The sequence below is a fragment of the Artemia sp. Qi Xiang Cuo genome, chromosome 2 (assembly GCF_049724085.1).
Source record: "Artemia sp. Qi Xiang Cuo chromosome 2, ASM4972408v1, whole genome shotgun sequence".
Taxonomy (NCBI): Eukaryota; Metazoa; Arthropoda; class Branchiopoda; order Anostraca; family Artemiidae; genus Artemia; species Artemia sp. Qi Xiang Cuo.
Window position 1 is genome coordinate 56,770,107 of NC_142795.1, and position 16,603 is coordinate 56,786,709.

At 36.1% G+C, this 16,603-nt stretch overlaps 1 protein-coding gene across 1 annotated transcript; it reads left to right on the top strand.

Annotated features, from left to right (window-relative positions):
- Positions 1-1,277: 1,277 nt before the first annotated feature.
- Positions 1,278-8,867, top strand: LOC148955411 (toll-like receptor 6). The gene is made up of 2 exons (XM_089108182.1): positions 1,278-1,363; positions 5,348-8,867. The coding sequence occupies exon 2, from the start codon at positions 5,382-5,384 to the stop codon at positions 8,865-8,867; it is 3,486 nt and encodes a 1,161-aa protein (XP_088964308.1). The 5' UTR covers positions 1,278-1,363; positions 5,348-5,381.
- Positions 8,868-16,603: the final 7,736 nt, after the last annotated feature.

Consider the following 16,603-nt stretch of genomic DNA (forward strand, 5'->3'; position numbering starts at 1 on the left):
GGGTTCTTAAAAATACTGCTTGGTACCTCATGAATGCCATTTCAAAGTACCTAGTATTCATGATTATGCGTGTCTAAGAAAACAAAATTGATTAAAGATTAACTCCAGTGGCCTGGTCCAGTCATTAACTGACCCTAAAAGACACCAAGCCTCATACCGTTGCTTAATTGTTCTTTTTTTATGGCACCTGTTATGGTGGCAAGCCTCTAAAAATATATGGTCCGAAAATCCCCTCGTCAATCTTTTGCCTTAGGAAACAGCAATACCAGTCAAGATAACTTATCAGGGGGGGGGCGGATAGTAAATGTACTGGCAGAAAACTTCCATCGGTATTGGCCCAGTATCATATTCATATCTTTGGTTACGAAATTTTGATGACATATTTTCGACAAGGTCGTATTTTATTTTGATTTAAAAGCATTCTGGTATATCAATGCCTCTTCTCTAATGCACATATTTTTTTAAAGTATGCTCTTATTCCTTACCAAGGTGAAATGCATAATTATACTATCAAGGATAACTTTCTGTAGTCAACACTTAATGGGGTTGTACACGGAGCAAGGCAACCCGATTGAGGAAAAAAACAATTATCAAAACAACTAAGAACCGCAAATGACAGTCTTTCCTTTTCGGAAGGTTCTAAGAGAATGGTAGACCTGTTTTTTTGTGGTAGTTTCTGTTCTTTTTAAATTTGACTGAGTTATTTATTTTAATTCCTTTTCGCTATAGCTTTATAATATTTTAATTTTGTTTTTCACTTTTCTTAGAAAATCTTCAATTTTTAGAAATTTTTTTTTGAATTAATGTACATAAAAAGAACCGTCAAAAATATCCTAATCGGTATATATTTTAAGGTACCGTTTCAATACTACCCTGGGGAATAAAACAGAGACAAAGATTCCCTCCCTTGTACCTTCCACTGTGAGGTGTCATTAACATTGAATTTTTCTTCAGGTAGCCCAAAGTAATAAAAAACAAAGTATAGAATTTGTGTAGATCAAACTAGAACAGATCGGCACTGACGGCAATTCAAAAAGCAAATCTTTGGATTCATTGGATGCCATCCAAATATTAACTAAGAGACAATTTGCCTTTACTAGAGACTCATTTTATGAATACAAAGCCTCAGTGGTCCAAAGCTTAACAAGAAAATCTCCTAAGCGTCCTTATTGGGGAGAGGGTGCTCATACATATCCACAAAAGCGCCCTACGGAGCCTGCTCTCTATCTCTTTGAGTTTTGTTTATTACCCTGCTCCCTGTCGCATTTTGTCGGTAGTAAGAAACTGCCAATAGAATTAGCAGCTTAGAAAGAGAAACATATAGATAATTGTGAACGAAAGGAATACCTATACCGAAGTGAAAGTAAGAGTTAGTTTTTATATTGATTAGATTAAATATTTTTGCAAACAAGATACTGAATAAGAAGAAATGGCAAAGAATGCAAGATTCGTCTTGCCTTCTTTTCATTTAGAATATAGGCTATAGCAAAACATTTAAAAATATGTTCCCTTATAACAAACTAACAAACATCCCTTATCGATATATATATATATATATATATATATATATATATATATATATATATATATATATATATATATATATATATATATATATATATATATATATATATATATATATATATATATATATATATATATAAATTAAGATAAAATTAAATAAACAAGTAAAAATGTAGTTCCTTTTAAAACAGAACGGGTAACTTGTCTAAGAGGCAAAGATTCAATACAGAAGCAGAACAGGTTGTAAGCAAGAAAATATAGAAGAGGGGGTTAGGGCCCAGGTACTTACCGCTTAATGTACTAAATTCTTATATTTTTCTACACGCTATCGTTAATTTTTGCATAATTTCCTCTTTTACTTTTTTGACCAGAGCTAACCCCCCTCCCATAAAATGAAATCCCCTAAATAAAGTGGCGGTGATCTTCATTTTTCGACATGAATAGATAATATAGGAGCAAAAAGGACCAAAGAGTGAAGGAAAACTGAAAATTAATGAATTTTAGAAGCATCAATAAACTTAGAATAAAATTTTCAGGGCCTCCAGTGACAACCAACACCCCGTGCAGCATCTTTTCCATAAAATACTGCACCTCACCAAACATATCTGTTACAAAAAAGAAACAAGAAAAAATAAAACAAATCACGAGGAAAGTGTTCTAACGATTTGCCCAAGAAGTCTCCATCAACTTAATTTTGTCTGTTTCTTTGTTGTTTTTTTAGTGGGGGGGACTATTATCCTATAGTAATGATGGAAGACGCTTGTTTGGACTAGGTGATATATTTTTTGTTCAGGTGATATATCTTAGAAACTTGGGAAGGGCTCCTTCGATCGAAAACCTGAAGCTAGATTTCCTTTATAGCAGTTGAAAATTATAGAAGAAAGTTATAGGAGGGCAACGAAACCCTATCATGTGCCTTTTTTTGCCCCTAAGGACATCCTTAGACACCTTGAGGTATTTGGATCAGAATATAAATGTAGCCATTCTTTTAGAAGTATAGAAAGGCTCAGAAATATGCAATGTTGTCCGCAATTCTTCCGCAGCTTCCAGGAAAGGGCCCCAAATTATGCGGAGAGTACATTCCTTCCAAATACATTTTATTTTAGTAGAAAAGATGGTAGCACCATGTTAAAACAGAATAATACAAGAAATTTTGATATGTATCATCAATGGCCACTCATTTTGCTTATGCACATGGAATTCGCTGCCGTGGTGCAAAAACGACCCACGTTCTAAACTGGTGCAAAAACGACCCACGTTCTAAACTGGTGCAAAAACGACCCACTTTCTTAACTGGTACAAACACGACCCACGATGTAAACTGGTGCCAAAACGACCCACGTTCTAAACTGGTGCGAAAATTACTCACGTTCTAAACTGGTGCAAAAACGACCCACGTTCTAAACTGGTGCAAAAATGACCCACGTTCTAAACTGGTGCAAAAACGACCCACGTTCTAAACTGGTGCAAAAACGACCCACGTTCTAAACTGGTGCAAAAACGACCCACGTTCTAAACTGGTGCAAAAACGACCCACGTTATAAACTGGTGCAAAACGACCCACGTTCTAAACTGTTGCAAGATAGACCCACGTTCTAAACTGGTGCAAAAACAACCCACGTTCTAAACTGGTGCGAAAATGACTTACATTCTAAACTGGTGCAAAAACGACCTAAATTTAGACTGTGAAATAATTCATTGCAAAAAAAACAAAAAACAGTCAAGTCCTAAGTCGTTACGAAAACGCTTTTATTGGTGACTTGAGGCAGCAATGAGCTAAGCCTTAGCGTGCAAGCGAAAACTAGCCTGGTGCAATCAGACCCCCTTCCTCCACACCTGAATCTTAACAAGTTCGTTAAATGCACTATATATAGTTCTAAGTTAAAGTACAGGACAGGGAGCTATTAAACAAGTCGAAATGTAGTTCCAGGACGGGAAAATTTTCTAAGAGCCGTAAGATTGAATATGGGAGCACAACAAGCATGTATGTAAGAAAATAGAGAAAAAGAGCTTCAGGGCCTAGTCACTTACCAGTTAATTTCCTAATTATTGTATTTTTTATTCATATAATTGTTGTTTTGCTCTTTTCTGTTTTGACGAAATCTGATCCCCCCCCCCCGAAATGAAGTCTCTCAAAATAATTCCTGCTTGCGAGTTTGTTTACATAGAATCAGGATGGAATTCCATGTTATTTGATCTTTAAGGACAGGCATATTTACAAGGGGAACTTAGCTCGTGCCCGAGCCTCTCTCCCAAATTTTGAAACTTTTTACAATTTTTGTATGATATTTTAAATCTGTCAGTTAATTTGCACGTATTTGTTTTATTTGGATCACACTTATAAAGGCCACTACTCATTTGAATTCTCTTGCCCATATGCCAAAATCAGAAAAACCTGAAATATATTTTATTTCAGAGAAAGTGACCCGAAATCAGTGCTATATCCACGATTTTTTTTTGTGTGTGTGGGGAGGGGGGTGTTTTATATAAGGATTTTTTGGAGGGGGTACACAAAAAAACTGAAAAAACGCATAAAAAATGTGTTTATATCCGTTTTTGTTACCTTTTTACGAGTCAGACAATCATTTCGAGAGGGGTTCAAATCCTCTACCCCCTTGGATACGGCCTTATCAGGAATATTTTTTGGTATGACCACAATTCTGAGAGTATCCAAATATATCAAAGTATTCTACCGGGTAGATCAAAACAGGCCATGAAATCCATAAGGTTTAATCAATACAATGGATATTTGAGGATATGAATTGAAATAAAACAAAAAGTCGTAAAAATAATAGTATTTTGGATAGGGTGGGTGCAGATGCTTCCTATTCATTCTGTAAGCATTTATTATTTTACCATCCCCCCCTCCCCCTCCAATTTTCTTTTGAATGAGGATCCGATTTCTGGGGGTTTCAACAAGAAAGTATTCAAACGGGTGGATCAAAACAGGCGACGAAATCCAAAAGGTTGAATCAACACAATAAACATTTGAGGAGACTCATTGAAATAATAGAAAAAAAAATGTAAAAATACCCATATCTTGGAAGGGGTAGGTCCAGAGGCTTCTTATTCCTTCTCTAAGCGATTGTGATTTTATCCCCTCCCCCTCCATTTTTTTTTTGAATTATGATCTGATTTCTGGGGTTTCTTGCTCAGTTTGTGTGTGTGTGTGTTTAGAGGGTTTAAATCAAGGTAAAGTTTCTTTAATTTTAATTTATGAAACAAGGTGGGCTGTTCCAAAACTCTTGGTAAATTCGGAATGTCCTTAGCGCTATTGCTCCAATAACAATAGATGAGAACGTATGAAAATGGAGAAGGGGAGCTTGGAGCTTCAATGTTTACCACATTTCAGTTTTTCACAATTACACCCAATTAACTCAATATATGATTTTTTACCGAGTCCTCCACTGATGAAAAAGGGACCGCGTCTTTGCTTCCACTTGAAGTTATTTTGCTTATGTATTCTTATATGTATATGATTTTCTATCGTTTTGTATAGGTACGTCATCTCTGTAGATTTTTTTTTTAATTTACTCTAACCCCATAATGTGTTCCCCACTCCTAACATAAATGTATGCTTATGTGCATGATCCTTACCATGTTAGATAAATAGTTTGACTATTGTTCCTAGTTTGTGAAAGGTATATATATATATATATATATATATATATATATATATATATATATATATATATATATATATATATATATATTTATATGCATAGATTTGTATTGTTACGTCTCTTTAGGCTGTTTATTTTATGTCATCATAATGATAGATCTTTATGACTTTGATGAAAATAACTCCTTTTTTTACCCACAGAAACCTGAGAATGCCTTGCCTCTTGTAATGAATCATGGATGGAAACTTTAGAAGAGCATGGTCATTAATCATAACTGTGGTGCTAGTAGCCAAATCCCCTGCTACACCTTGCAAGGATGTCTCAAAAACCTCAATTTATTGTAGGCTGGGTTCGCTTGACGACGTCGACACGTCTTTCATTAAAAGTTCATTTAATGGATCCTTGAAAATCGATTGCTCTTCCCAAAGAATATTGAGCTCTTTTGAGTCAAAATTGTTTTCTCATCTTGGAAGACTTCAAAGCTTAGATGTAAGCAGCTGTAAGCTTGCTTCAATTAGTGTAAACTCTTTCAGTGGAAACTATTTACTCAAAGACTTGAAGATTAATTCCTATAACGGTGATTGGGCTTCTACTATTGGATTGCATTTATTTGTTGATTCATTTTTTGGACTTGAGTCGCTAGAGAAACTCGACCTATCTTTCAATGGTTTAGTTTTATTTCCCGGTTCAGCTCTGTGCAGAACAAGTAATTTAAAACATCTTAACTTGTCATTCAACAGTTTGGCAGGAGTAGACGACTTTACAATCGGTAGCGACTGCAAAAACCGCTTAGAAAGTATTGATTTATCTCACAACAAAATATCTGTGCTGAAAACTCATTCGTTCTCAAATTTTAACAGGTTGTCATCTCTTAATTTGTCAAACAATGCTTTACTAATGATTGACACAGAAAGCTTTCGAGAGCTAAGCTTACTAGAATCACTAGATCTATCGTACAATAATATCACAGGAGCTGACTCTAATTTGTTTGACTCTCTTGTTAATTTAAAAGTGCTTAATCTGTCTCATAATTACTTGCAAGAAATCGGTTCTACTTCTTTGGATAAGCTTCTCATATTTGATCTCACAGATAATAAAATTAGGACGCTGACAGAAAACTCATTTAGGAAGCTGTATCGTCTATTAGTGCTGAGATTATCAGGGAATGCTTTGACAGATATTGACCAAGGAGTTTTCAGAAATCTAAGGAGTTTACAGATCCTCCATCTTGACAGAAATAAGATTGAAAGAATTCCATCTGGGTCATTCAATGGTCTTACAAACTTGCACATTTTATCTCTCAGTGGAAATAGATTGGGAAAGCTTGAGGCTACGTCATTTGAGGGTCTCCGTGTCCTTAATGCTCTTAGGCTTGAATTTAACCGTATTTCTTATATTCATCCAGACTCTTTCCGGAGTCTTACCAGCCTGCAAAAGCTGGTTTTGTACGGTAACCGCTTAAAAGACATTCCTCCTTCACTGAAAACTTTAGTGCGCCTCAGAACATTAGATCTTGGAAGTAATAAATTTGAAGAGCTTAGAAATAATTCATTTAGTGGTCTTTCAGCGTTGCATACTGTAAAACTTGGTGAGAACCTTCTGCATGAAATAGAGACAGGTGCATTTGAGAATCTCCGGTCCTTAAAAGTTTTAAATTTAGAAAGAAATGCCCTTTATTACCTAGAAAACCAAGTTTTTGAGTTCGTGCCGGGTTTAGAAGCACTGAATTTGGAAGGGAATCAAATTACAAGCTTGAATGGGCTTTTCAAGCCGTTGCATAATTTAACTTGGTTGAACATATCTGATAATCAAATTGACAGTTTTGACTATTCATATATTCCTCCTAAACTTTTCGGGTTAGATATGAAGCATAATAACATTCCTACGTTAGATAACTCTTACAATGTAGAACAAAATGGGCTTGAATACTTGGATGTTAGCCACAACAGGATTACAACGATAAGCCCCTTTTCAGTCCCAAAATCAATAAGAACATTCATAGCTGTTAATAACCACATTAGCAAAGTGGAACAGCATACTTTTGCCGACAAAAAATTATTGGAGTTGGTGAATTTACAAAAAAACCTAATTCGTCAATTAGAACCAGCCTCATTGCGCATTCATCCTGAGGCACGCCGCTCTCGTTTTTTCATTGCTTCGAATCCTTTTAATTGCGACTGCAGGATGGAGTGGCTATTACATGTGAATGGAAGTTCCCTATACCCCCTGGTGGCTGATTATTACGATATTGAATGCATCACAAAAGGGGGTCTTATACCTCTTATATCCAAAGAAAGCTTTTTATGCGAGTATATATCACACTGTTTTGCCCTTTGTCATTGTTGTGATTTTGAAGCATGTGATTGTGAAATGAGTTGTCCAGTAAATTGTACTTGTGCCCATGACTCATCTTGGACAAGCAATATTGTTGATTGTTCATTTAGGAGTCATAAATTTGTTCCCAGTGGAATTCCCATGGACGCAACTGAAGTAAGATTGGATGGTAACAACATTGAGCATCTTCTTGGCCACAGTTTTCTCGGAAGGAAAAATATGCTTCGTTTGTTTCTCAATTCTACTGGGACAGTTGTGATCCCAAGAAACATTTTCTCTGGATTGAAGAAACTAGTCGAGTTGCATCTAGAAAATAACCTAATCACTCGGCTCAATGGTTACGAATTTGAGAATCTAGAAGGCCTTAAGTCGCTTCATTTGCAATTTAACAGAATAGAATATATTGAAACCAGTTCATTTAGCATGCTACCAAATCTTGAATCACTAAAGTTACAGGGCAATAAAATAAGGCAGTTTTCATTTTGGGAGTTATCAAAAACTAACATACTGGAGATTCATATTCATAATAATCCATGGTCATGTGAATGTTCGTTTATGACACAGTTTCAAATTTGGATAGCTCAAAACAATGTAAAAATTAGTGATGTCTCAGAAGTCCTCTGTCTCACAAATACAAAGGAGTATATAAGCTGGAATTACACATGCTTAAACAACGATGATGTTTCGTTCATATCAATTTTGAAACTAGTTAGAAAATATTCACTTTTGCTATTTGGCTTAATCGTCTTAACCGGCCTTGTCCTATTTCTCATTTTGTTCGCTTTTTGCAAGAGACAAAGCCTTTATTACAAAATATATGGATTGACAGGATATCGCATTTCAAAGTGCAAAAGATGCTCCCAACAAAATAAAATGTTTGATGTATTTATCAACTACAGTGTTAAAGACGAAAATCTAGTTTACGAAGAGCTCAAAGAGCTGAACGAAAGCTGTTACCGAGTGTGCATGCAGCATCGCGAATTAAATGCCGGATTTATCGGTGAAAGCGTCTACATGGCCGAAAATACATCTAAAATCATAATGATTATTCTAACTAATAATTACATTCAAAGTGAATGGTATCGACCGGGAATAAAATCAATGCTAATAGAAATGTCATTGAAGCACCCTCACAGGATTATTGTTCTTGTTATCGAGGAAGTACGGGACAGTGATTCTGATCTGCGTAAGCTTTTACGAACAGTGCCAATAATCATTTCGGAGGACAAGTGGAAATGGTCTAAGTTGAGATATTATCTTCCTCAAGGGGGAAGGGGTCGAGCAGCGGTTTCTCCCTTCCATTCTCAGCCTCTGCCGATTTCAATAGGACACTATGAAGACCTTAATAAGCATATCTATAGTACATTGGAACGAGTTCGGACGTGATAGGTAAGCCAAATTTTGTGATATGATTACCAAACTTGTCAGAATTTTCCAAAGAGAGACTCAAATATGACTGGTTTCAAAAGTCATAGAAATTGAAGTTCTCATCCGTTTCCCCCGATTTATTCAAAACTTTTCCTTTTCTGCTTTAGCAAGTATGTGCTAGGGATATATTATGAACTAATATTATATCTAATCTTTTGACTAAAGGTCTCCTTGGAGAAGGCAGGCCAGCAATGGGCTTAATGAGGGAGTTGCCATAAGTTTGAAAACTGACTTTTTTTGCACAAAAAAAAACATTTTGCTGAAAAGAAAATTTCTGTATTATTCTTTTTTTTTCAAACAGTTTGTGGTAAAAAACTGTAAGTAAGGAGCGACCCTGCCCAATAGTAACCGAAACTCTAAAAAACATATTTTGATACCAATAGATACATCAAAAGAATCAGATTTTAATGCTGATTTCAAATATATAAGTTTCATCAAGTTTAGTCGTACCCATCAAAAGTTGCCTGAGAAAATTTGGCTGATTTTCGAAAAAAGGCGGACAGACCCCCTAAAAGTTATAGAACCTTAATGAAAATCGCACCGTCAGATTCAGCGTATCATAGAATTCTACTGTAGAGGTTTCAAGCTATTGTAGAGGATCACGAATGCGTGTTTATTTGTTCCTTGTTTGTTTTTGTTTTCCCAGGGGTGATCGTATCGACCAAGTTGTCCTAGAATATCGTGGGAGGGCTCATTGGAACGAAAATTAAAAGTTCTAGTGCTCTTTTTAAGTGACCAAAAAAATGGAGGGCATATAGGCCCCCTCCCAGGCTCATTTTTTTCCCAAAGTCACCCGATCAAAATTTTGAGATAGCCATTTTGTTCAGCATGGTCAAAATTATGATAACTATATATTTTAGGATGACTTAATCCACCAAAGTCCCTGGGGGGAGGGCTGAAAGTTATAAAGTTTACTCAATGTTAACATATTGTATTGGTTTTTGGGAAGAATACAGACGTTTTCAGGGGAGATTTTTCTGGTAGAGGGGGGGGGATAGGTCGGGGGTTATGTGGGAGGATATTTGCATGAAGGAATTTTTCATGCGGGAAGGGGCATTGCTATGAAGGGGGTGCCGGATTTCCCAGCATTATTTAAAAAAAAAATCAGAAATTACATAAAGAAAAAACAAGTTTTTCAACTGAAAGTACCAGCAACATCAAAACTTAAAACGAACAGAAAATATTACGTATATGATTGGGTTCGCCCCCTAGTCAATACGTCGCTCTTTAAGTCAAAGATTTTTTAGTACTCCCATAAAAGCTATTTATTCTAATTAACAGCCTTTGTGATTAAGGGGTCATTTTTAAAGAATTGGAACAAAATACGAACTTTAGCATAAAGAGTGAGGTATTGAATAGGGGGAAAACCCCTAAAATATTTATTACAAATATATGAAAATAGAAGTTCATTACGTAAGTTAGTTCGTAAGTTACGTATATTTATTACTAATAAAAACGTTCGTAAATAAAATTAAACAACGCTCGAGGAAGCCATTTAACCAAATAAAGGTAAAATTAATATACACATTTGGTGTTGAATATTAATTTACGGTGAGCCAAAATCTAAACCTGCATTAATTCAAAAACGTTCAAAAATTAAATAAAGAAAACAGTATTTTTTAACTGAAAGTAAGGAGCGACATTAAAACTTAAAACGAACAGAAATTATTCCTTGTATGAAAGGGGCTGTCCCCTCCTCAACGCCTTGCTCTTTAAGCTAAAGTTTGACTTTCCCACAACTCTATTTTTTTAAACAACTAAAAAGTTTAGCGTAAAGAGCGAGGCGTTGAGGAGGGGACAGCCCCTTTCATATATGAAATAATTTCTGTTCGTTTTATGTTTTAAAGTCGCTCCTTACTTTCAGTTAAAAAACTTGGTTTTTTTATTTAATCAAACAGTTCGTGGTAACGAACTGTAAGTAGGGAGCGACCCGGCTCAATGGTAACCGAAACTCTAAAAAACGGAATTTTGATACCAATAGATACATCAAAAGAATCAGATTTTAATTCTGATTTCAAATATATAAGTTTCATCATGTTTAGTCTTACGCATCAACGCAGTCTTACGCGCCTGAGAAAATTTGGCTTATTTTAGAAAAAAGGGGGACAGACCCCATAAAAAATAAAGAACCTTAATGAAAATTACACCATCATATTCAGCGTATCAAAAAACCCCACTGTAGAGGTTTCAAGCACCTATTTACAAAAAGGTGGAATTTTGCATTTTTTGCCAGAAGAAAGATCACGGATGCGTGTTTAAAAGATCTAGTGCCCTTTTTAAGTGACCAAAAAATGGACGGCGACTAGGCCCCCTCCCACACTCATTTTTTCCCCAAAGTCACCCGATCAAAATTTTGAGATAGCCATTTTGTTCAGCATGGTCGAAAATATGATAACTATGTCTTTTAGGATGACTTAATCCCCCGAAGTCCCCGGGGGGAGGGCTGAAATTTATGAACCTTACCCAATGTTAACATATAGTATTCGTTATTGGGAAGTATACAGACGTTTTCAGGGTGGATTTTTTCTGGTAGGTGGGGGGGGGGGTCGGGGGTTATACGGCAGGATCTTTCCATGAAGTAAGTTTTCATGGGGGAAGGGACATTGCTATGAAGGGGGTGAAGGATTTCCCAGCATTATTGAAGAAAGAGATCAGAAATTAAATTAAAAAAAAACAAGTTTTTCAACTGAATGTAAGGAGCAACATCAAAACTTAAAACAAACAGAAAATATTAGGTATATGTTTCGGTTCACCCCCTAGTCAATACCTCGTTCTTTAAGCCAAAGATTTTTTAGTACTTTCATAAGAGCTATTTATTCTAATTAACGGCCTTTGTGATTAAGGGGTCATTTTTAAAGAATCGGAACAAAACTCGAACTTTAGCTTAAAGAACAAGGTATTGACTAGGGGGCGAACCCCCTAATATACGTATTGAAAATCTATGAATATAGAAGTTTGTTACGTAAGTTAATTCGTAAGTCACGTATATATATTACTAATAAAAACGTTCGTAAATAAAATTAAACAAGTTTCGAGAAAGCCATTTAGCCAAATAAAAGAAAAATTAATATGGAAATTTCGTTTTAATTATTCATGTACAGAGAGCCAAAATCAAAACCTGCATTAATTCAAAAACGTTCAAAAATTAAATAAAACAAACAAGTTTTTTTTAACTTAAAGTAAGGAATGACGTTAAAACTTAAAACGAACAGAAATTATTCTGTATATGAAAGGGGCTGTCCCCTCCTCAACGCCTCGCTCTTTACGCTAAAGTTTTTTATTGTTTAAAAAAAATAGAGTTGTGAGAAAGTCAAACTTTAGCTTAAAGAGCGAGGCGTTGAGGAGGGGACAGCCCCTTTCATATAAGGAATAATTTCTGTTCGTTTTAAGTTTTAACGTCGTTCCTTACTTTCAGTTAAAAAAAACCTGTTTTTTTTTATTTTCACAGTAAGAAAGGAGATGAATTCTTGGTCAGTAATTCTTCCTTTGGATGAGTGTCATGCCATCAAAAAAGAAAAAAAGACCTTAGGAAAGTTAGTGGATAAAGGAGAACCTCGTGATTAATATAATGACACATTGGCTGTTTTAACTAGACTCTGGAAATTTTCCTTATTTTATTCGCAGAAAAGATCAATCTAATCAAATTCATTTAGAATAGTTATCATATTTACAAATTTTTAGACTTTGATAGCATGGGTAGTAATCTATCTTGGCCAATTTATGAAATTTATATTTGAAATGTCTTGGTATTGTTTTACTATTTACGAGATTTCAAACTTTTGTTTAATAAACGCTTCATTAACCAATATCAGAGCAGTTCATAGACCATTTTGTTCAATTTTACGGGAAGTGTTAGAGAAAATCCGAAAAGAAGAATAAGGGCTTTTCCGGATTGTAGTGCAACGATAATGTGATGGAAAATGTCAAGGATTTTTTTTTATGTCAATGGACATATAAGCGCACTTATATGAAAACAATGAAAAATTAGTGTAAGAGTATGAGATTTCCCCCGAAAAGTTTACCCGCCCCCCGAAACATTCCCTCCCCATGCAAGATTCTCCTCGTGAAAAATCTCCCCATCAGAAAATTCACCCCCAACCAAAAAATGTACGGATACTTCCCAATAACAAATACCCTACGTGAATAATGGGCAAATTTCATAACTTAAAGAACTTTCCCCAAGGGTTAAGGGGGGGGTATATTATCTCCAAAGACAAAGTTATTATACTTTTTAACTATGCCGAACAAAATGGCTATCTCAAAAATTTGATTGGATGGCTTTGGGGGATAAGGGGCGTGGGAGGGGGCTAGCTACCCTCCAATCTCATTGGTTACATAAAAAAGGCACTAGAATTTTTAATTTCCGTTCGAATGAGCCCTCCCCGATATTCTAGAACCATTGTCTAAATAATATCACCCCTGAAGATAAAAAACAACAACAAATAAACATGCACCCGTGATGAGGGGGGAGGGGTCTCGAACTTAAATTTCTGCAATGATTTTCTGGATTGAAAGGTCATTTCCTATCAATTCAAGTTCTGGGAGACTGAAAATGTCATCGAAATTATAAGACTCCATCACTTAATAACCAAATTCTACCCTAAGCGAGGCCAGAGGGGGGAGGGGGGGATGAGAAAAAGAATTTTAATTTGTAAGTATTTGGTGGATTGAAAGGTCATTTTCTATCAAGAAAAGTCTAGGGAGACCAAAAATTACACCAGTGTTAAAAAATCCGTCATTACATATCGATTTTCCACCCTAGGTGAGGTCAGAAAGTGTAAAAATACCATTTGTGTTATTATAATAATATAATAAATAATTTAACAATATATAATTGAAAGGTCTCTCCCCATTAATTCAAGTCCGGGGAGACCGAAAATAGCATTATAATCGGAAAATTCAGTCAATTCGTACCCTATTTTCACCCTAAGCGAGGTCAAATGGGGCTCACAGCTCCCTTTTTTGCTATGAGTCTACTGTTGGTTTTAACGGTCCTTCATTGGAATTTCACGCCTTTGAACTCAAATATGAACTAATATTTGTTCTCTCTATTAGTATCATCCCAACTTCAGAAGTGTGGAGGGGGGATAATTTTACTTATAACGATATTTTATTTGCTTGAAGTTTCTTCTTTTCGTTAAGGTTAAAGAGTGCAAATCTGAACAGAAGATTTTCTTTGAATTCTCTCTAAGATGTGTAGTGACTCTCGCACTCATATTTTCACCCTACCCTCAACCTTTATCAGTGGGAGGGGGTGAGAACATAGGAGAATTGCCATTCTTAACTTCATTCCGGGATTTGACAAATTCTGTTATTATTGTAAAATAAGCATGAAAAGTAAAAACTAAAGCAAAAAATAGCAAACAGGAATACTTCAATCACAATTTCTCTTTCGATAGCTATGACTCTAAAAGAACCATACAGGTTCAAATGGTTCTAAAAGAACGATATGACTCTAACATAACCTGTAACTTAGTTTTGATTAAAAAGCTATTGAATAAGACACAAAATTTGGCTTAATCACATTGGTTATTGAGAGTATAATGGTCCAAAGAAACGTTGAGGCAGCTTGCTCCATGGCACTGGCTACAAGCAATAGTGCAGAAAAGGACACTCTTTTTGCAAGTGCATCGAAGGTTGCATAGTGCATCGCAGCAATAGTGCAGAAAAAGTCACTCTTTTTACAAGTGCATCGAAAATTGTAATTGAATGTGTTTGGGGAAATGGAGGACGTGAGAGGGGTTCAGTTTCTCTCTAATCACTTTCGATTTTTAAAAACGGCATTAGCCCTTTCGATTTCCAATCAAATGATCTTTTTTTGAAGTTTCTACGACAACACTTTCTATAAAAACCCTATATTTCCTCAGGGCATAACTTACAACCCTTGCCCTGAGGGCTTTGAGGTGGTTATCATCCTCAAAGACCTAATTTCCAGAACTTTTAACTACGTTGAACAAATGAATATCTCAAAATTTTGATTGCATGTGTTTGGGGAAATGGTGGGCACGAGAGGGGGGGGGGGGGTTCGTTACCCTCCAATTACTTTCAACTATTAAAAAGAGCGCTAGCTCTTTCAATTTCCAATACAGTGAACCCTTTGTGAAGTTTTACACCAACGCTTTCTATAAAAACCTTATATGCCCCCAGGGCATAACTTACAACCATTTCCGTGAGGACTGTAGGGGGAATTTCATCCTCAAAGACATAATTTCCGGACCTTCTAACGACGTTGAACAAAATGTCTATCTCAAAATTTTGATTGAACGTGTTTGGGAAAATGGTAGGCGTGAGAGGGGGGTTAGTTGCGCTCCAATCACTTTCGACTATTAAAAAGGTCACTAGTTCTTTGAATTTCCAATTGAATGAGCCCTTTTTGAAGTTTTATACGAAAATACGAAAATGCTATCTATAAAAACTTTATTTGCCCCCCCCCCCCCTGGGCATAAATTACAACCCGTGTCCTGAGGGGTTTGGGGGGTTTGTCATTCTCAAAGAGCTAATTTGCAGAACTTTCAACTACGTTGAGAAAAATGGCTCTCAAAATTATGATTGTATGTGGTTGGGGGAATGGTGTGCGTGAGAGGGGGGTTTGTTGCCCTCCAATTACTTTCGACTATTAAAAAGGGCACTATCCCTTTGAATTTCCAATCGAATGAGCCCGTTTTGAAGTTTCTACGACAAGACTTTCAATACAAACCTTATACGCCCCCTGGGCGTAACTTATAACCCGTGCCCCGAAGACTGTGGGGGTAGTGTCCTGCTCAAAGATAACTTAGCCCTTTTTGAAGTTTCTACGACAGGCTTTCAATACAAACCTTATATGCCACTAGGGCATAAATTACAGCCCTTGTCCTAAGGGCTTTGGGGGGGGGGGATTTCATACTTAAAGACATATTTTCTAAAACTTTCAACTACGTTGAACAAAATGGCTATCTAAAAATTTTGATTGGATAAGCTTGTGTTTGGGATGTGTTTGGAGCGTGAGAGGGGGGCTAGTTGCCCTCCAATCACTTTTGACCATTGAAAAGAGCACTAGCCTTTTGAATTTCCGATGGAATGAGCCCTTTTTCAAGTTTCTACGACAAGGCTTTCAATACAAACCTTATATGCCCCCAGAGCGTATCTTATAACCTTTGCCCTGAAGACTCTGAGGGTAGTGTCCAGCTCAAATATACAATTTCCAGAACTCTCAACTGCGTTGAACAAAATGGCTATCCCAAACTTTTTATTGGATATTTTGGGGGAAATGGTGGGCGTGGAAGAAGTGTTAGATGCCTTCCAATCACTTTCGACTATTAGAAAGGGCACTAGCCATTTCAATTTCTAATCGAATGAGCCCTCTTTGAAGTTTCTACGACAACACTTTCTATAAAAACCTTTTACGCCCCCAGGGCATAACTTACAACATTTGCCCTGAGGGCTGTGGGGGGGAGGGTTGTCATCCTCAAATACTTAATTTCCAGACTTTTCAATTACGTTGGACAAAATGCCTATCTCCAAAAGTTTGATTGAATGTAATTGGGGAATTGGTGGACATGAAAGAGGGATTAGCTACCCTACAATAACTTTTAACTATTAAAAAGTGTACTAGCTCTCTGAATTTCCAATCAAATGAGCCCTTTTTGAAGTTTCTACTACAAAGCTTTCCATAAAAACCTTATTGCCCCCAGGACATAACTTACAACATTTGCCCT

Coding starts and splice junctions, on each gene's coding strand:
- LOC148955411 (XM_089108182.1), top strand. CDS start 5,382: ATGGATGGAAACTTTAGAAGAGCATGGTCATTAATCATAACTGTGGTG.